This window comes from Castanea sativa, chromosome 4 (assembly GCF_040712315.1).
Source record: "Castanea sativa cultivar Marrone di Chiusa Pesio chromosome 4, ASM4071231v1".
NCBI classification, from domain to species: domain Eukaryota; kingdom Viridiplantae; phylum Streptophyta; class Magnoliopsida; order Fagales; family Fagaceae; genus Castanea; species Castanea sativa.
The window spans coordinates 4,894,097-4,916,501 of record NC_134016.1 but is presented as its reverse complement, the minus strand read 5'-3'; the positions used below and the strand labels follow the sequence as shown (position 1 = coordinate 4,916,501).

General features: G+C 33.8%; 1 protein-coding gene and 1 pseudogene across 1 annotated transcript; both read right to left on the bottom strand.

Moving 5' to 3' along the window:
- Window positions 1-11,077, bottom strand: LOC142632342 (protein NRT1/ PTR FAMILY 3.1-like; annotated as a pseudogene).
- Window positions 11,078-16,515: 5,438 nt separating this feature from the next.
- Window positions 16,516-22,110, bottom strand: LOC142631226 (protein NRT1/ PTR FAMILY 3.1-like). Its single transcript, XM_075805347.1, has 4 exons — window positions 21,874-22,110; window positions 19,986-20,203; window positions 18,009-18,568; window positions 16,516-17,570 (listed from the first exon to the last, which is right to left on the bottom strand). Exons 1-4 carry the CDS (start codon window positions 22,004-22,006, stop codon window positions 16,625-16,627), a joined length of 1,857 nt encoding a protein of 618 aa, XP_075661462.1. The 5' UTR covers window positions 22,007-22,110; the 3' UTR covers window positions 16,516-16,624.
- Window positions 22,111-22,405: the final 295 nt, after the last annotated feature.

Here is a 22,405-nt window from a genome sequence, read left to right as displayed (position 1 = left end):
CTAAGCTGTCTCATTTCTTCCAAGGCTAGGCTCCACCTCTCCATGTCCATTCCTACCATCTAGTTCTTCAACTTCCTCCTTGCAAGTTTCACTAACCTCTTCCAGTGGCTTATAAGTATAAAGCCAACTACATATCACATAATATACGAGATTTAGTACTTGGCTGCCACTAACAAGCCAGTAGTAGCATTCCAATCTTCCCCTATTGAGGTTCCTATCAGGCAGCAGTTACTTTTCAAGCCTAAATACTTATGAACTAGTGATACAATCAGTGTGCCTACATAGTTTCCCATTGTGTTGAAATGGCTTGAATTTTAATGACAGTGGATTAACATTACAAGTAAGCATTAAATGCTATCTTGTATGAACTGTCAAAGAAAATATGACACAAGTAATTTACGTGGTTCAGTAATATGCCTACGTCCACAGGAGGCGACAGAATAAATTTTCACTATAACTTTGGAGATTACAACAATGGCTTGAAGACACTCTCACACAAACCCAAATCCCAAATACACCCTTGGTTCTCTCACAAATAAATAAAGAACATCCTATTGTATTTAGACAAAAGTTGCAAGACACTAACTTCCTACACTCTAGTGCACACACACAGAAGAAGTTCTAATTGCTATCTCCGCACAATGGAGATCAATGCTTCTAGTGCCAAGGTAGACGTAGTTAAGTTCAATGGAACTGGTAACTTCGGTTTATGGCAAAGAAGGGTGAAAGATTTGTTGGTACAACAAAGTTTGGTGAAGGCTTTGTACTGGAAAGCAAAGAAACCAGAGACGATGACGGATGATGAATGGGAAGAACTCGATATGAAGGCGGTCAGTACAATTCAACTATGTCTGGCAGACAAGCTTGTGTACGATGTCATGGATGACGTGTCTACTGCAGCTATATGGTTGAAGTTGGAGAGGCGGTATATGTCCAAGTCCCTCACAAATAAACTTAATCTTAAGCAAAAATTGTATGAGCTTAAGATGGTAGAGGGTGCGAATATGGCTCAACACGTCCACACATTCAATAAAATTATCAGTGACTTGTTACGGATCGATATAAAATTCGATGATGAAAAAAAGGCGAAGATGCTTCTATCCTCCCTCTCGGCATCCTACACACACTTGGTTACAACCCTGCTTTGGGGGAAAGAGACTCTGGAATTTAAAGAGATCTCAGGAGCCCTATTAGATCACTACCAATGTAAGCAGAATTCGGGTGAAAGTTCTGGTGAAGGGCTTATGGTAAGAGGTAATCAAGAACATGGAAGGAAGAAAGACAGAGATCATAGTTCTGCCAGGGGCCATAGCAGATCCAAATCCAAATGCAAGATAGTGAAGTGCTATAAATGCCAAAAGAATGGGCATTTTAAGTGAGACTGTCTAGAGTGGAAAATAGGAAAGGACAAAGACAAGGAAGGGTCATCAAGATCTGCAAATGTTGTGGCAGCAGATTCAAATTCAAATGGAGATATGCTTTCTGTTTCATCCAGTGCGATCAAGCTAATCGATTCTTGGATTCTAGATTCAGCACGTTCTTTCCACGTGACTCCTCACAGAGATTGGTTCTACACTTACAAGTCGGTTAATTGTGGTTCTGTTCAAATGGGCAACAATGCTACTTGCAAAGTTGTTGGAATAGGAACAATTAAGATAAAGATGTTCGATAATGTGGTGAGGACATTAGGAAAGGTACGACTTGTTCCAAAGGTGAAAAAGAATTTAATTTCATTGGGAACCCTAGACTCTAATGGCTATTACGATAAGTCTGAGAATGGGTTAATGAAGGTGTCAAAGGACGCTATGATTGTGATGAAGGGGCAAAAAGTAGAAGGTAATATCTACAAGCTATTCAGCAATACCATTGTAGGTGGAGCTGCTACAGTGACTGAATCTGAGCAGGATGATACACTCTTGTGGCATATGCGACTAAGGCATATGAGTGAGTCTGGTATGAGGGAATTGCAGAAGAGAAATTTGTTGGCTGGAGTTAAGTCATGTAAGTTAGATTTCTACAAATACTGTGTCATGGGAAAGCAATGTAGGATGCGATTCAAAACAACCATGCACAAGACAGAGGGTATATTGGATTATGTACACTATGATATTTGGGGACCGGTGCAAGTGGTCTCTAAAGGTGGAGCTCATTATTTTATGAGTTTCATCGATGATTATTCCAGAAAGGTTTGGGTTTACTTCTTGAAGAACAAGTCCGAGGCATTTGCAAGTTCAAGAAGTGGAAAGTCGAAGTGGAAAACTAGACTGGAAGGAAGATCAAGTGCCTAAGATCTGATAATGGCACTGAGTACAAGGATGGGGAGTTCTTGAAATTTTGTGAAGAGCATGGTATCAAGAGGCACTTTATAGTACGAAGAACACCTCAACAGAATGGAATGGCCAAGAGACTTAACCGAATAATCGATGAGATAGCTAGATGCATAAGACTGAATGCTGGGCTTCCTAAAGTCTTCTGGGCTAAAGCAGTGAACATGGCTTGTTACATTCTTAACCAATCGCCTAGAGCTGCGCTTGATGGGAAAGTTGCTGAGGAGGTATGGACAGGAAAAGAAGTTGATTACTCATTGATGAGGATATTTGGATGTTCAGCCTATGTTCATATTCCCATTGAAGAAAGGTCAAAGCTTGATTCAAAATCCATGAAGTGTATTTTTCTCGGGTTCGAGAAAGGAGTAAAAGGGTACAAGCTTTGGGATCCATTGGCACAAAAGGTGGTGATTAGCAAGGATGTGGTGTTTGACGAGAAATCCATGATAAAAGATTTCAAAAAGGAAGAAAAGTCTCAAGAAAAGGGAAGCAATAGTGACAGCGATAGATCAGTGGTGCAGGTGGAGCTAGATGAAATAGAGTCTCAACTAGAGAAGGAACCTCACAATAGTGATCAAGAAGATCACAACATGATATCAGAACAACCTAAACGCAACATAAGACCATCGGTCAGGTATGGTTTCGAGGATCTTGCTTCTTATTGCTTAGTAATCAGTAGCGGGGATCCTTCCACTTTTCAGGAAGCAATTGATAGCTCTGAAAGGGACAAGTGGATGGAAGCTATGGTGGAGGAGATGGAGTCCTTGAATAAGAACAAGACTTGGGAGTTGTCAGAACTTCCAAAGGGAAAGAAACCGATAGGTTGCAAGTGGGTGTTCAGAAAGAAGGAAGCAGTATCAAAAAAAGAAAGAGAACAGTTAAAAGCAAGATTGGTAGCAAATGGATATTCACAAAGACATGGGATTGACTACAATGAGGTTTTCTCACCTATGGTCAGGCATACTTCTATCAGGGTAGTGTTGGCCTTGGTAGCACATCAGGATCTAGAATTGGAAAAACTGGATGTGAAGACGACATTCCTTCATGGGAATTTGGAGGAAGATATCTTCATGGAACAACCAGAGGGGTTCAAGAAACCTGGTACAAAGAATCTTGTTTGTAGATTGAAGAAGTCACTCTATGGGATTAAACAATCTCCCAGACAATGGTACAAAAGGTTTGATTCCTATATGATTCAGATTGGTTATACCCGTTGTGAGTATGATTGCTACGTATATGTTAAGATGCTTGATGATGGTTCTTATATTTTCTTGTTACTGTATGTTGACGACATGTTAATTGCTGCTGAGAGCATATGTGAGGTTGACAAATTAAAAGCTTTGTTGCACAATGAGTTTGACATGAAAGACTTGGGTACTGCCAAGAAAATTTTGGGTATGGAGATTCGTAGGGATAGGGAATCAAGAAAGCTGTGGTTATCTCAAAAGAACTATATCAAAAAAGTTCTTGAAAAATTCAACATGTAAGATGCTAATCCCGTAAGCACCCCATTGGCAAATCACTTCAAATTATCTAGTAGTCAGTGCCCAAAGAATGAAAAAGAAATTGAAGACATGTCAAAGGTTCCATATGCAAGTGTAGTTGGGTGTTTAATGTATGTGATGGTTTGCACTAGGTCGGATTTGGCTCATGCAGTGAGCACTGTCAGTAAGTACATGGCAAATCCAAGTAGAGAGCACTGGAATGGAGTGAAGTGGATATTCAGATACCTGAATGGAACATGGGATCTTGTTTGCAAGACAACATGGCGATAATTCAGTGGTAGGATATGTGGATTCAGACTATGCAGGCAATATAGATGATAGAAGGTCTACAACATGTTATGTGTTCACACTGTCCGGAGGGCCTGTTTGTTATAGATCCACACTACAATCCCTAGTAGCCATATCTACTACAGAAGCTGAGTACATGGCGATAGCTGAAGCTGCAAAGGAAGCACTATGGTTGAAAGGGATAGTCAAAGATCTTGGTTTGAACCAAGGAGGAGTTCAGTTGCATTGTGACAGCCAAAGTGCCATTTACTTGGCAAAGCATCAGGTTTATCATGCTAAGACAAAGCATATTGATGTGAGATTCCATAAGTTAAGGGAGTTGACTGCTACAGGAGAAATTATTCTTGAGAAAATTGACACTTCCGAGAATGCAGCTGATATGTTGACGAAGCTGGTACCTACAAGCAAGTTCAAGCACTGCTTGGACTTGATCAGTGTTTGTGGCTTGTGATAGCCCGTAAGGACTAAGGTGGAGGCGATTGAAGAGTTTAGTTTGTGAAGCTTGATACAATTCAAGCCAAGGTGGAGATTTGTTGAAATGGCTTGAATTTTAATGACGGTGGATTAACATTACAGGCAAGCATTAAATGCTATCTTGTATGAATTGTCAAAGAAAATGGCAAGGAACAACACCGACTTGAACTAAATTCATGCATAGCCGAAATATATGACTCCATAGGCAATAAATGGATGCATAGAAAGTATGGCTTGATCAACAAAGTCAAAGATATGCAATTCATCATGTAAGCTTGCGTGAAGAAACACAACACTCATGCATTAAATGTTGCATGGATTGCTTGGCCACTATTGTTGACATCCTTAACAATAGAAGTCTCTTATGTGCTGAAATTTCTGATATTTCGGTTGAACACCTAGCTATAAATAGATGTGAGCTTAAGAGACTAAGAGCATGTGTGAGCTATAGAGATAGCCATTAGAACTTCTTCTGTGTGTGCACCAGAGTGTAGGAAGTTAGTGTCTTGCAACTTTTGTCTAAATACAATAGGGTGTTCTTTATTTATTTGTGAGAGAACCAAGGGTGTATTTGAGATTTGGGTTTGTGTGAGAGTGTCTTCAAGCCATTGTTGTGATCTCCAAAGTTATAGTGAAAATTTATTCTATCGCCTCCTATGGACGTAGGCATATTGCTAAACCACGTAAATTCCTTGTGTCATATTTTCTTCTCTCTCTTCTTTAACCTTGTGTAAACAAATTATTTCCCCAATTTTTACAACACATTGCTATTGCTATCCAATACAATGCTAGAGTAGTACTTCTCATGCTTTCAGGTGATTGATCATAAAGAAATTCCAAGTGCCCCCACAGACATGAAAACTTCAGCTACCCCATGTAGGCAAAATTGAGGTGCTAACCAAAAAACAGTAATAGGAATAATTGCATTTGGATCATCCAATAAGTTGTGATCAGAAGCCACTGCTTTTCTCTTGATTTCAATAAATGATGCAACAATTGTAGCAAGAATGTTAACCACATAGCCTACTCCCATTCTTTGTAGGCATGTGATGCCTGATGGATTTCCTGTGAATCGACGAGCAAAGGGTACAAAGAGACGTTCATACAAAACAAGGCCAATGAGTATGGTTATGTTGCTAAAGATAGACAAGGAGGCTGGAGGAATTTGAAAGGAGTGAGATAGGTGACGATTCATAGAGCGAGCTTGTTGAATGTTGAAGCTAAGCAGGTGGGAAGATGAGGCAAAAAGTGAAATTCCAGTTGCCCATATAGGAAACATTCGGATAATTCATTTTAATTCCTCGACTCGATGTACAGTGGCAAGCCTCCATAAATTTGGTGGCTTTGAATTCCGTTGCATTGCTATCTGTTACTATTGCAGCTTTATCAAACCACCTGCAATCATATACACAAGACTTAGCTAAACCATTCAATGAATACTTGCTAGAATAATGGTTAATTAATTAAATCCAACATTTTCTAACATCTTAAAATTTTTGGACAAGAAGTAATTTTATCATGGTATGAAAGCAAGTGATCCTAAGTTGAAACTTGTTTCTGCTCTACCTCTCTCCCTCCCATTTAAACAGTTAAAAATTCCACATGTTGGGCGGCATTTATTAAGAACAAGCAAAGTGAATCATATTCACTAACAGTTGTACTTGCTGAACACACAATATTAGTAATGAGCATTTGTGAAGTATGTATCGCAAATTATATGTGCTTCACTCTATCTTTTGCATCTACAATGACATTCTACATTATACTTAAAGAATGTTATAAATTACCTACTTGAATTGATTTGTGTGTAGAAGCCTTCCATACGAAGAAATAGCAACATCGAGCTCTCTATTTTCATACAAGTGAGCAGGGTCTTCTTGTACAACTTCTTTCCTCTTCTTCACTGCTGCAACAATTACTTGAGCCAATCTAACAAAGGGACTACCCACAGGTTTGATTCTATTATAAAGAGGTGAACCCACCGAAAAGGCTATAATTGACAAGGTCATGGCTATGGTTGGAACTCCAAGACCCCAGCCCCAACCTACATTATCTTGGATGTAAACCACAGAAGTCAGGGCAGTTATTGTTGCCATTCCCATGCTGAAGTAGTACCAATTGAACAAATTCCAACTTCTAGCTGCTACACTAGATTTGGTCATGTCAAATTGGTCTGCAGCAAAGGTAACAACACAGGGCCTAATGCCACATGAGCCAAGAGATGTAAGTAGCAAAGAGATGTAGAGGACCAAAGCTGCAAGGCTGAGGCTTCCTCGCTGTTCATTTAAGTTGGGCATGGTGGAGGCTGGAGCATTGGCTGAATTGCTGATATGGTGATGCTAATCAATCCCTGCAAGATGAAGAATGAGAAATTGATAAACATTCTAAATTTTCACAAGCCAAATATATGATCATAAGAAACGCTAAAAAATTTTGTTGCTGTCGTTGTTAAAATAGAATAAAATAAGATTACATTCAATCCACCGCAACTCAAAAAGAAGTCATTGTGAAAATGTGAGATTTTGTTCTACTTATACTATCATATGAATAAGTGTGCCTAAAAATTGTCAAATTTTTCTACCAAAAAAAAAGCGTAGTCAAATTAAATTAAAAGATCAATGATGCAGATCTTGTACACTAATATAATCCATCTCATTATGGGCCAAAATATTTTCTCACAGTTTTCATTATTCTGATTAGCCAAGGAACGTAGCATGAACTCATCATAATGTATAGGAAAAATTACATGCGTTTAGTGAAAAATGATTTATCAGTAAAAGGGATTCTTTTAATAGTGAACTTTAGACCTGTAAAGCATGGTATTGCTGTTTTTACCAGCTCATAGATAATAGATTCAACCATGATTGTCCAAAACCACCCAGCAAAGGAGTCGGCAATTAAAGCACCAAACAATGGCATGAAATTGGCAGTTCCAGTGAAGTTGCTGAGTGTGTTGGAGGCTTGTATCAGCGGCATGTTAAGCCCTTGTGTTAGGTACGTTATCATGTTGGCATGGAAACCAGTTGCTGCAAATTTGTCGCATATTTCATTTGCTGGGAAACAAAGGGGACAATAGTTAGCGTACTTGGCTCATGATATAATTAACATTAAAATAGCATGAGAAATTTATGCATACTTATGTGTCAATACATACAGTGGTACAAAGCTTTTACGAAAAGTGTATTAGAAGTATATAGTTAAATGATTAAATTTACCATCTTATTAACTTAAACTTTTGGGACAATTTGTAATTTTACATGGTATCAAAGCATGATATTCTAAGTTCGATTATTGTCTAGTAATTTAACAAAGTGATCATTTATTTAAGAGTACAAATTTTAATATATAAGTTTTTTTTTTAACAAAATGATCGATATTTCATAAATCATAAAAAAATTAAATATTTATTTATTATGTTGTCAATTTGTAATCTCTCCTTAGTAAGATTGATTAATAATTCTAGTGCTATAAGAATTTATATAACAAGGCGATAAATTGTGATTGATGTAACCATCAAGTAATATCAGTTGTAGTTTCAGTGTAAATAATATTGCACTAATCATAATTTTCCACCTCTAGCAATAAGTAAAAAGTTATTAAATTTGATTTGTTCGTAACATCGTGGTAAATGTGGGCCAAACGAGGGGCCTTAGTAAAAAGCTAATGCAAGTTGTGAATGAATAAATTTTCTATTGCACTCAGCGCGTGTGTCTATATATATATATATATATATATATATATATATATATATATATATATATATATAAAGAAGATCTTTTATTTTCAAAATAGAAGAATAGAAATTCCTTCTTCTTCTTTTCGCTGGATAGCTGGGTCAAATCTTTTCCACAACAGCTTTCCACATCTAGTGGATAAAGAAGGTCTTTTACTTTCCAAACAGAAGAATAGAAATTCCTTCTTCTTTTCGCTGGATAGGTGGGTCAAATCTTTTCCACACAGCTATTCACTTCTAGTGGCCCAACTTTCTATTAATTGTGTTTGTTCAACGATAGGGGACAGCCAAAACTAAACTTAATTCTAGATTGGGAGTTTTGTTTAGTGAAATATTGGGACCACTACTATTAAGGCGGCTTAGTTGCCGTTGGATCAAAGTTGTGCATACCTTGAGATTTATTTAACTCCAAAAGGAAAATTGGTAAATCTCAAATTAGCATATAGGAGAATAAAAGTATACATAAACTCCATTATACACATACATTTCAAGTGTATAAGAATATGTGTAATAGGGTGTATATAATAATCACTGCCCTAAAATAAGTTGTTGGACTATCTTAAAAAATCTTTACTATATATAGTGATAATGTTGCAATGCATTACTAATTGAGAAATGTTACGTCCGCAATATTTTTACAACATTTTTATAACAAATCATAAATAGTTAGCTGTTATAAGTTCAAATTTAAACCTAATACTAAGTTTACTTTTTTGCCCTAACAATAACAACCAGTGACAACCTGCCACTTATAATTTATTGTGAAAATGTTGTGGACATATCATTTCTCTTAGTAATTATATTAGGATTGTTAGACATTATGGCCCAAGTGGCCTAAACCAATTCTACACTCATGTACTTGTAGAACAAACATATTAACCTTATGTTAGTCTATGGTTAGTTTAAGATTAGTCAAATATTCTCTAGTATATAAACTCTACTTTGGGTTCATTGTAACACAAGTGCTTAATATTAATATTAATATACAGCCATCAAGGGCTTTCTCATTGTGGACGTAGACTCTCAAGCCAAACCACGTAAACTTTTATGTGTGCTCTCTTTTTCATGCTTTCACTCATCATTCAATCATCACACACCATCTAATCTGATACATACGGTGATAACACAATGAAATTACCATTTGTTCTAAAAATTAAAAAAAAGAAAAAACAAATTTAATCATTTAATTTTAATTCTAATTTAGCTCATATGTATATTTTGAGATGGTAGCTTATAGATACGCAAACACAAGAATAAAATGGTGTTTTGATTTGAAAAGAAGAACCAAGAAGCTCTAATTGGATATCTCCCTAGCGGAGAGTTCCTTGAAAACATTGTCAATCCCAGACAAAAAACAACGATAGGAAAAGATAGTCGTACGACTAGAGCAAGAATTTGCGAACGTACCAAAGATGAATGGCATTATTTTGATTCCTCCAAGCTTCTTCTTCTTCTTCCTCATGATTTTCCTTTCATCCTCCATCTTCTCTTGCTTCTGATCAACATCGTCCATGTTATCTTTGTCCAAATACTCCGTCTGTGGTTTTCACCTTCACATGCAAAGGCAAGTTTCAATAGGAGGTCTATATATTATGGTCGGCAATTGGATTTAGTAACAAGTATAGTGGAGAGGTCAACTATATGATGGACGTGATCCACAGGACTCCATTTGGTCCATTGGTGAGATGTAATTTCTTATGACATATATTTGCACTAATTGAGGTTGTATTTTCACTTAAATTAATGGTATGGCTTCTGCATGTCTTAGAAAATAATACCCACTTTGTAAAACCCTTAAACAAAACGGAATAAGAATAGGGGAAAAAATATACTATATCTAAAGTATTTAAAGGAGGTAATAGTAGATATTTTAAGTAATTTTCTTTAAGGATTTTTTAATAGATGGTGAAATTTATGGTTTTATTATTGTTGATACATGACATTTTTGTGAGTTATAATTAAGTCTGATAATTATTAGAGGTTTTCACATATAGGCTTTGACAAAAGAACACATGTCATCATTCTATGTATCCACTAGCAATCCAAATAAATTGCGGAATTTATAGGGCATATTTAATGACTTTTTTTCATTTAATGACAGTTTTTATACATATTATATTATAGAAAATGTTTGAAAAACCAATCAAGAAATGAAAAAACCAGGAATCGGTCTCCTTTCTGGCTCTTTGATCGTTTTGGTTTTTATAACCATGATCATAGGTCATTGATATAGATATGAGCCACTTCTTCTCATGTTCATAATAGTACAAAAAAGTGTGTTTGTACAAAAAAGTTTTTTTTTTTTTTTTGTTCTAAGTATTTAGTTTTTCAAAATGATTTAGTTAAAAAATTTTAATCGCAACTTATTTAATTACATAGCATCTTTTTAGAATTCAATTTCAAGTTCTATGTAATTCTGTGATATGTAGCAAAAGTAGAACTTAATTTTCTCAAACTTTAGTTCCATGTTCCACTGAATTGCATAGAAGTAGAACTCAACTTTAGTGAAATCAAGTTCAATGTTCAATCTCGACATTCAGAAAATTGAATTCCAAAAAGACGCTAATTAACTAAATAAGATGCAAAAAAGACTATAATAAAATAATTTTTTAAAAACGAATATTTAGCGCAATAAAAAAAAAGGGCCATACAAAAACGTTTGTACTTCCAAATAAGAACCTGAGGCAATGATTACAATAAATTATGACAAGTAGTCAAATAGTCTAAGAAATTACCAAAACTTTAGTCATTAACTATAGTATAATTAAAGTTGGTACGTACACGGGAATAATATGAGCTGTGAGCTATGACACATATAACTTTTGAACTTATAGTCAACATAGTCCACTTGGAGCCATCGCGGAATGCAATTTGGATTTTATCATTCACCAAAAGTTATGTAGGACTAAATAAAAGTATAAAGTTTGATTATAAACTTTGTTATAATCTAAGGTTATAATTTTTTTTTTATAAAAATTAACATTATTATATATTTTAAAAATCAATCTGACAATTGGATTGCACTTTTTTTATGTGCTTAATATATATATCAAATTTTGTATCAATCATATGTCATTTATTATATGATTCATAAATTTAATTTTTACGCATAATTTTAAACTATTAAAAAAATGTAATTTAAGTAGTTGATTGAAGACATCACTATTGATTTTTGATTTTTTGAAAAGATAATGTAATTCAATTGTAAATTTGTCAAAATTCACCTCCAATAAAAATATATTGAATAAAGTCGTAGTCTTATACTATAACTAAGTTTGTAGATAAACTTTGTCCTAAATTTTATACAACTCCTTTGACAAATAATATCAAGAGTCACACAAAGGCCACATGATAATCTGAATTTGGACTCACTTTTGCTGCTAAACAGACACTTGCTTTCAAGGGCGGCCCAACAAATTTTGAGGCATAATAGGATATATTTAAATGAGGCTTTTTTGATAAATAAAGTTAAACTAATTTTTAATATCATAATTTTTTTATAACAAATTTCCATTCTTTTTATCATGTAATATGCTTTTTTTTTTCTTGAAGAAATGCTAAAGTTTATTAAAAATTTTACTACAAAAAACTTACAAATGATGTAGCAATGAATGTGATTAGTGACACTTCAAGAAGATAATAAATAAGTATTTGAATGAATGATGTTAGGGACATTATAAATTTTACACCATGAGGCTAATAAAGATGTTTCAATCACAAAAAGTAATTTAAAAAATGTATTTAATAGGTTGTTGACGTCCACAAATCATATTAATTGTCACAACAATTTGTAAAGGTTTTGAAGTAAAATTTATAGTATTTCTAGCATTTTCGTATCTTAATTATTTTTTTGTGATTAATGACACATATTTGCAAGCCCTATATATTTAAAGTTGTATTATCTCTAGCATTACTCAATTCTTTAGAACTTCTTAAAAGTAGAGGAAAAATGTAAAACTATTTTTTTTTTCTTATATCTCAAAAAAAAAAATTTTAATATTTCAATTTTTGCTCCAAAATTTGGGGTCTTTCTCTAGTAGGGGGCCCTAGGCGATTGCCTAAATGGCCTAGGCCTAGGGCCGGCCCTGCTTGCTTTTACCATCGACATTAATTGAAACTAGTCTCATGATTAAGGTTATCCATTTGGCACAGAGATCCAATGAATCCACTTAACCTGGACCGACTCGCACGGTTTTGAATGATTTCGACAGCAAGCAGTGGTTGATTGCAGTTCTCCATGGTCAAGTTCTACTGAAACAAGTTGAATAACAGATTTCCTCCTTGGGAGCCGATGAAACCCAATTCCTTTGATATTCTTCTCTTCCTCCCATTTTCGGTGAGTCTTCTATCCATATCTAGCAAGAATCTCCTCCCTCCACCATTTTAATGACTTTGACCTAAATCCATCTACCACTCATTAAGACTTGATTTGACTAAACTTTTGTTCCTCACGGGTCGATGGCGGTTTCATTCTCCCCTAACAGAAGTGATTAGCTCAAGTTTGAGTTGAGCACATACCTGCCTAAACAGCCCTACTCACGGTCATGGGCGAAATCACAACAAGCTAAAGTGAATTGAGAATATCGATAGTAAAATGGCATTAGACCTTGGGAAAGGTTTCTCTTCAAATTATTTTGAAGTGAAACCCTTCAAACTCCTCATATATCTTTTTATTAGATATGAATTTTGAAAATCTAACATTTGGATTGCATGTTCTTATTATATCCTCCATGGTTGTAAAATTTCAAAAAGATCAAAATCAATAGCTATGACATCAACAAAAATATTTAAATTTCAAGTTTTTGTGATCTAAAATTATGGATAAAGAATAAGTTTATTAATCGAATAGTAAATAATATCCGACTTCAACAAAATTTGACATGCATGTTAAGAACATAAAGAACGTGTAATCCAACTATTAGATTTTCCAAATTCACATCTAATAAAAAAATATAGGGGAAATTTGAAAATTTTCTTCCCCTTGCACCTTTACCGTGGGTCATCTTTCTTTTTAGGCAATTTCCTAAAGCTCCCAAAATTTTATTTTATTTTTTTAAAAAAAACCTATATTTTTTGTTTTATAGTACTCCTATAATATTATAGTACATAACAATATTAAAGAAAATACATTTTATATATGATAAGTTTTTTTCTAGAAAATGTTAGGGTATGTTTGGTAACTGTTTTTTCCCTTATTTTCTGTTTTCAAAAACAATTTTCTATTTTTTAAACTAAAAAACTTGTTTGGCAACTCAAAATTAACTAAAAACAAAAACTATTTTCAAAACTCAATTTGTGAAAGAAACTGAAAATATGTAAAATACTGTTTTCAATTTCTAGTTTACAAAAGTCAAAGAAAACACGCATTTGATTTAATAAATCTGTCTCATTTAATGAGTTAGCATTAGAGTTCAAATCCAAATAACAACATATTTTTTTATTTCTTTCTTCAAAAAACTTTTTTTTTTTTTTAATTTCAACTAACCAAACATGTTTTTTATTTTAAAAAAACAAGAAAATTGTTTTTTTTTATATTCCAAAAAACAATGTTTAAAAAAAAAACTGGTACAAAACATGGAGTCCAAATCTTCTGTCCCACCTTTTCTGCTCCACTCTATACTCCACCAATAAAAATTTGTCACGTGTTCACCTAATTAAATAAAATACTACTATTAATTAATAACCGTAGCATTAATAAGTCAATAATGATAGTATTTAATTAATTAGATAAACATGTGGCAAGTTTTTATTAGTGGAGTATAGAGTGGAGCAGGAAATGTGGGACAGAAGATTTTGACTCCAAAACATGACTTACATGTTTGGTTAATAATGAAAGACTCTCTCTCTCTCTCTCTCTCTCTCTCTCTCTCTCCAAAAAGACAAAAGAGTCATTTTCATCTTTTAATTAAATATGTATTTTTCTCTCCGCCTCACTAAAGAAGTATCTCTTGCAACAAGTCATCATTAAACCACCTTTTTTTTCCACTCTTATAAAATAAACAAGTTTTTTATTTTTGTATATTATTCTTTATATACAATTGATGTGAAAGGATCTTATCATTAATTTAAATTTAATTGAATTTGTCTTTAATTTTGAATGTTAAGGGTATTGGGTGATTCTATTAAAGTTTTGTAAATTATAAACAAAATATATCAAAAATTGTGAGTGGAAAAAAAATAAAAAATGATTTTGATTGAAATTATTGTCTTAGACCTAAAATTATATCATATTAGCTTTGATTATAAAAGGAGAAAAACGTGGGTTCCAGTTAAGTCAACTGGTAAAGTCTCTGATGGTTGTATAATAGATCTGGGGTTCAATCCCCACCTACACCAAAAACTACTCATCGGCATAGTTTTCAGGTTTGATTGCCCCACAAATCCAATTCTAATTAGTATATACGTATTAAAGTATAACAAGTGTTCACAACAAAAAGGCCCAAGAAAATGTTTATTAAAAACAAGAATAGTGACCAACAGGTAACTCATCGGCATAGCTTTCAGGTTTGATTGCCCCACAAATCCAATTCTAATTAGTATATACCTATTAAAGTATAACACGTGTTCACAACAAAAAGGCCCAAGAAAATGTTTATTAAGTTTTTTCTATAACTAGATGCTAATTATTTCAGTGAATGAATAGTTGGAAATAAACCAAAATGTGCCTCTTGATTTTTCCATAATAGTTTGTGTCTTATGTTTTTCCGTAATTGTTTGTATCTATTGTTATTCTATAATATTTGTGTTTTTGTGTCTTTCATATTCTAGAATTTTCTATTTTGAATTGAAGAGTCATTAGAATAAAGGTAACTCTTGTAATTCCACTTAGTCTGAAACTCTATAAATGGTTGTAGAGATGTGGTGTGAATGTGGGTGAGAGAAAAATATAAAGAGTGAAAGGAAAAAAGCTGTAGAGAGTATTCAAGTTAGCAACCTAATATTTTCTAGAATAAGAGAAAAAGTATTGGAGAGTGCTTAAGGCAGTAGCCTCATTTGTGAGATTTTTTTTAGGGTCATATTTTCTATGTACTAACTTATTCTTTGACAAAACGCACTATACTTTTATTTAAGTAAACCTAAGTTGGGTTTAATGTATCAAGAAGTATTTTGCTCAGCTACATAAAGTGGTATCATTAAAGACATGAAGATTTATTCAAGAAACAAGTGAAGAAAAGACAGTTCATTAAAGCTCGACACTAGTCTTGACACTAGCATCTATTAAGAATTGATGAGAAGCTCGACACAAGCTCAATTTATCGAGAATTATGATTTCAAAAATCTCAAATTTGAAATTCAGTCTATGATAACTTGGATGATTAGAGTTTCTTTCTCTACAACCATAGACCATATAAAAGGCTTATTTTAAAGTCATCAAAGTTACAAAGACTCAATTAGAGAACCCATACACTCTGTGAGATGTTACTGCATTTGTGCGTCTTAAGATTTTGTAACCAAGTGCTTCTTGATCTTCAATGTGATTTGAAGTGAAGAATTTTGCAGTTAACAACAATCAATCAGTTACTAAAGTTAGTCACATACTGGGATCCTTGCATGCAAAAAAGTCTACTACAAGATCAAGTCTAATTAAGTATTAGAGCAAAGATTCAACTGTAGGTTAATATTTTAGGATAGGCCAAGGGAGTGGTAAGATTCTTCATACTTGTAACCGCTTGATTGTTGATTAGTGGATTTTTGGAAGTGGTAACCTAAAAATCACCCGGTAGAGTTTTTACCTTACGACAGGCTTTTCTCATTTGTCAACAAATCACCATGTCTATTTAATTTCCGCTGCTTATTAATTTATTTGGTAATTTGTTGGTGCCTCCATGATTTGCATGTAATTTGACCTAATTAATTAACTTGGATAATTAAATAAATTAACTGGAGTCAATCTATAACCCAACACTTTAGTAAAAGATTATAGCCTCATTTGTGAGAGCTTTGTAAAAGGTCTTAGCCTTATTTGTGAGAGTTGTACAAGGTAACAACTTGATTTCTCTTTGTTTGTGAGTTTGAAGTTGTGTCTAATAAAACATCTGTTCCCCTCTATATTGTGAGTGATTAGTTTGTTATTCTTCCTATTAAGGCTTTGCAAAGCCAACAAAGTAGTATCAAAACTTCCAACGTAAATTACTGAACTGGATTTTGGAGTTTTAATGAAGTTGGCTTGCACAGTATAATTACTGGGTTGAAGGTGGAAACTTGTTTGCTTATTTCACTTAAACTGCAAGATCAAAATACAGGGGAAAAAAAAACCCTATTTACAGTACACTAGTTTATAGCCATTATCAGCAATCCTAAGCTGTCTCATTTCTTCCAAGCTCCACCTCTCCATGGGCATTCCTACTATCTAAAATCATAGATGGTATTTTGTCTCCAGCTAGTACTTCTTTATCTTCCTCGCAAATTTCACTAACCTCTTCCAATGGCTTATAAGTATAAAGGCAACTACATATCACATAATATAAGAGATTTATTACTTGGATGCCACTAACAAGCCAGTAGTAGTATTCCAATCTTCCCCTATTGAGGTTCCTATCAGGAAGCCAGTTGCTTTTCTTGCCAGAGTACTTATGAACTAGTGATACCATCAGTGTGCCTATATAGTTTCCCATTGATATTGCTATCCAATAGAGTGCTGCAGCAGTGCTTCTCATGCTTTCAGGTGATTGATCATAAAGAAATTCCAAGTGCCCCACGGACATGAAAACTTCAGCTACACCATGTAGGCAAAACTGAGGTACCAACCAAAAAATACTAATAGGAATAATTGCTTTTGGATCATCCAATAAGTTGTGATCAGCAGCCACTGCTTTTCTCTTGATTTCAACAAATGATGCAACAACTGTGGTAAGAATGTTAACCACAAAGCCTACACCCATTCTTTGTAGGCATGTGATTCCTGATGGATTTCCAGTGAATCGACGAGCAAAGGGCACAAAGAGACGTTCATACAGAACAAGGCCAACAAGCATGGTTATGTTGCCAAAGATAGACATTGAGGCTGGTGGAATTTGGAAGGAGTGAGACAGGTGACGTTCCATAGATCGAGCTTGTAGAATGGTGAAGCTATGCAGGTGCGAAGATGAGGCAATAAGAGCAATTCCGGCTGCCCATATAGGAAGCATTCGGATAATGCATTTTAATTCCTCGACTCGATGTACAGTGGAAAGCTTCCATAAATTTGGTGGCTTTGAATCTGTTGCATGACTATTTGTTATGACAGCAGCTTTATCAAACCACCTGCAATCATATACACAAGAAGCAATTTAAGCATTCAAATTATATGTGTTATAATGATGGTTAAGTAATTGAATTCAACAGTTCTTAACAACTTAAGCTTTTTGGACAAATTTATCAAGCTATCAAAGCAGGTGATCTTAAGTTCAAACTTGTGTCTGCTCTACCTCCCATGTAAACGATTAAAAATCCCGCATATTGGGCCTCATTTATTTAGAGGAAGAGAAGAAAATTGTCTTCAGTAACATTTGTGTACTTACTAAACAAGATATTGGTAATGATCATTTATGAAGGATATATGGCTAATGCCCAAATTATTTTTAAGGCATCTCAAAGAAATGAAATAGGTTAGTCACTATCAGACGAAGTAGCTCTCAAAACACGCTTTGCATCTGCAATGACATTCTACATTATGCATAAAGGATGTTTTATATTGCTTACTTGAATTGATTTGTGTGTAGAAGCCTTCCATGCAAAGAAATAGCAGCATCGAGCTCTCTATTTTCATACAAGAAAGCAGGGTTTTCTGGTACGACTTCTTTCCTTTTCTTCACAGCTGCAACAATTACTTGGGCCAATCTAACCAAGGGACTACCCGCAGGTTTGATTCTATTGTAAAGAGGTGAACCCACCAAAAAAGCTATAATTGACAAGGCCATGGCTATGGTTGGAACTCCAAGACCCCAGCCCCAACCTACATTATCTTGGATGTAAACCACAAAAGTCAGGGCAGTAAGTGTTGCCATTCCCATGCTAAAATAGTACCAATTGAACAAATTCCAACTTCTAGCTGCTGCACTTGATTTGGTCATGTCAAATTGGTCTGCAGCAAAGGTAACAACACAAGGCCTAATGCCACCTGAGCCAAGAGATGAAAGCAGTAGAGAGATGTAGAGGACCCAAAGTTGCAAGCCTGAGGCTTCCTTGCAGTTCACTTGAGTTGGGCACAGTGGAGGGCGGAGCGTTGGCAGAACTGCTGAAATGGTGATGCTAATCAATCCCTGCAAGGTGAAGAATGAAAAAGTGATAAACATTCTAAATTTTCACAGGCTAAATATATGCTCATAAGAAACGCTAATAATTGCTGTTGTTTTTTCAAAGATGTACAAACGCAAGTGACATTAATGCTTATAGGCATGAGCTCCCCTGGTGATGATAGTTGGGAATTTTTCTGCCGTACTTATCAACATATGGTAGTATTATTAAGGACCTTGGCATTTGAGTGCTAAATTGACTATAACAACTAGTTAAATTGCCCCCTGCCCCCCAAAAAATTTCAAACATAATTGTCAATTTACAATGTTTGTCCTCTCCCAGTTATAACTTGATTGTTTTTTATTTATTTTTTGTTGATATATTTATATTTTTAGGCTTATAATCAACACACTATTATCTCTTTTATACGTTAAAACTAATGCAAATAACAGAAGGAAAATATTCCCTGTTTATACAAGGCAATAATTTTTTATGTAATAATGTATTCTCCATCATATGAAATTGTGTAGTAATCAACAAAATATTGGGATAATTGCATAATAATATAAATTTACATAAGTTGTACTTATTCTATCTACAACAATAAATTAGTGAAATTTCGTTTGATAGATTAGTCTGGATAAGCTATATGTATTTTTATCACAATACGTGACATTTTGAATTTGAAAAATAATTAGAAAAAAAATGAGTTCTTGCAATTATTCTTTAAAGATAAATATATATATATACTATTGTATATTTTATTACATTGAAAAAGCATTTGATATACTACATTCAAGTGTGTGTAGATATGTGTATATAAATTTTTCTTCCTAAATTCAAATCCTACCTTTGCCGGCTCAAATCCTAGAATATATATATTATAGATCAATTAAGTAGTGGTTTAAATGATGTAGATTATGTGGCAAAATTTTAACTATATATGAATGGATTCCTATATGGCCACTACAAATTTCATACATTTTCACGATATGCTAAAGTGTCAATCTTATCACTAGTCATAATGAAATAAAATAAAATAAGACTACACTCAGACTCACCACAACTCAAAGGAATGTTATAGTAAAAATATTGTAAAATTTTGTTATCCCATAGATTTCCTCATATGAATAAGAGTTTGCATAAAAATATTCAAATGAAGAAATATGAGGATAATGATGCAGATCTTGTACACTAATATAATTCATCTCATTACGAGCCAAAATATTTTCTCACAGTTTTCATTATTCTGATTAGCTAAGGAATGAAAGCAGAATGAACTCAGCATAATAAATAGAAAAAATTACGTGCCTTTAGTTAAACTAGTGTTTTTACAACATTAATGAATAGTTAAATTATAGCTTTCCTTCTTAATTTATCAGTAAAAGGGATTCTATAAATAGTGAACTTTAGATCTGTAAAGCATGGTATTGTTGTTTTTACCAGTTCATAGATTATAGAACCAGCCACGATGGTCCAAAACCGCCCGGCAAAGGAGTCGGCAATTAAAGCACCAATCAATGAAGTGAAATTGGCAGTTCCACCAAAGTTGGTGAGTGTGTTGGAGGCTTGTACAAGCGGCATGTTAAGCTCTTGTGTTAGGTACGTTATCATGTTGGAATGGAAACCAGTTGCTGCAAATTTGTCGCATATTTCATTTGCTGGGAAACAGAGGGGGAAATAGTTAGTGCAGTTGGCTCATGAATTTATAATTATCATTATAATAGCATGAGAAATTTAAGCATACTTATGTGTCAATATGTATTGTGGCACAAAGCTTTCAAGCCTTCAACACAAGTGATAATAATTTATTCTAAGAGTGATGTTAGGTTTACAACAAATTTTTCTATACAAATCTTACGGACATCATCACTACCAATCATTTTAAAAAAAATAAAAAATAAAAACCTGTAATTTGAATATTTATTTAATAATAGTGACATCAATCACATTCAATATCATCTCAGTACTCACTTCCCTTAGCCCTTACGAAAAATATCCTCCTTGTTAGGATTTTTAAACTCTAAGCCTTCTCTTATTGAAGGGGAGGAAATTCCATTATTGAGGTTAATCTAGCTCATGCAGAATTTTTTTTTTTTTTTTTTTTTTTTTTTGCTGAATAGCTCATGCAGAAGTTGCTGACTTGCTGTCCGGTACAAGTTCATCTACAGTCCCAAAAATCTCACAATATTTTTACAATAGGGTAAGTATCAACCCACCATTTTTTCAACAAAAAAAAAAAGTATCAACCCCACCATAGGTCACAATAAAATGAAATAGAATAAAAATATATATTATACTTAGACCCACCATAACTCACCACAACTCAAAACAAGAACATTGAAAAATGTTATGAGATTTTTGCTATTTTAACTAACTTTTATCTTTATCTACATACTTTTAACAAAAAATATTTCAATTTCAGTAAAATAAGCAAATTCCAAGTAATCCTTACTCATATGGTATTTTATGATTTTCATATGCTTAATTTAACTCTTGAACAAGTTGGGAAGGTAAAGACAGACAAACCCGCATTCTGACAACATTCCATTTTCAAACAATGTGGGCCTAACGAAAGCTTTCAATTGCACTCAGCCAAGAAAAAAAATATATCTATTGCTAGTCTTTTATTTTCCAAAAAAATCTAGTGGTCCTACTTTCTTTTGATTGTGTTTGTTCAACAATAGGGGACAGCCAAAACAAAACACAACTCTTGATTGGGAGTTTAGTTTAGTGAAATATTAGGACCACTGCTAATGTATAGTACCAAGGCAGCTTAATCGCATTTAATTGGATCAAAGTTAGTGCATATCTTGAGATTTATTTAACTCCAAAGGGGAAATAGCAAAGCATTTTTTGATCTCACGGCACTATTTACCCATTTAAAAATTATTTTACTAAAGTGTTTTCAATAATAAATTTTCAATTTTCAATAAATAAGCGGTATCCAAACACACTCTAAGTATCTTTACCATACATAATGATAATCCAATGTTGTATAGTACTATACTAGGATCATCTGATACATACGTTGATAACATTATGAAATTACCATTTGTTCTAAAAACTGATAAAAATATTATAAATTTAAATAAATCTAACCATTTAATCATTATTCTAACTTAGCTCATATATATTTATTGAGATAGTAGCTCATAGATACTCAAACATATGAATAAAATGGTGTTTTGATTTGAAAATAAGAACCAAGAAGCTCTATTTGGATATCTCCCTAGCTGTGAGAGTTCCTTGAAAATATTGTCAATCCCAGACAAAAAACAGCAATAGGAAAAGACAGTTGTACGACTAGAACAAGAATTTGCGAACATACCAAAGATGAATGGCAATGTTTTGATTCCTCCAAGCTTCTTCTTCTTCTTCCTCATGATGATCTTCTTTTCATCCTCTATCTTTTCTTGCTTCTGATCAACATTGGCCATGTTCTCTTTCTCCAAGTACTCCATATCTGTGGTTTTCACACCTTCACATGCAAAGGCAAGTTCCAAGAGGGCTTTATATTGTGGTCGGCCATTGATTTAGGACGAATTGAGTGCAGGATGAAACTATAAGATAGGTGGGACCAACAAACGCACTCCATTGCTGTGATGTAATCTCTTATGTCACATATAATGGCACTAACTGAGTTTGTGTTCATTGAAATCACTGATCTGGCTTCCCAGCATGCCACAGAAAATCGATTTTGTCTTTTGTGTATTATTTGTATGGAAAGTAACTCTTACATACACTATACATACACACTAGTGCATGTGTGTATACAGTGTGTTAGCATGTGAGCAATAATCATTGCTCATATATATATATATATATATATATATATATATATATAGGTTTTAGCTAGGTTT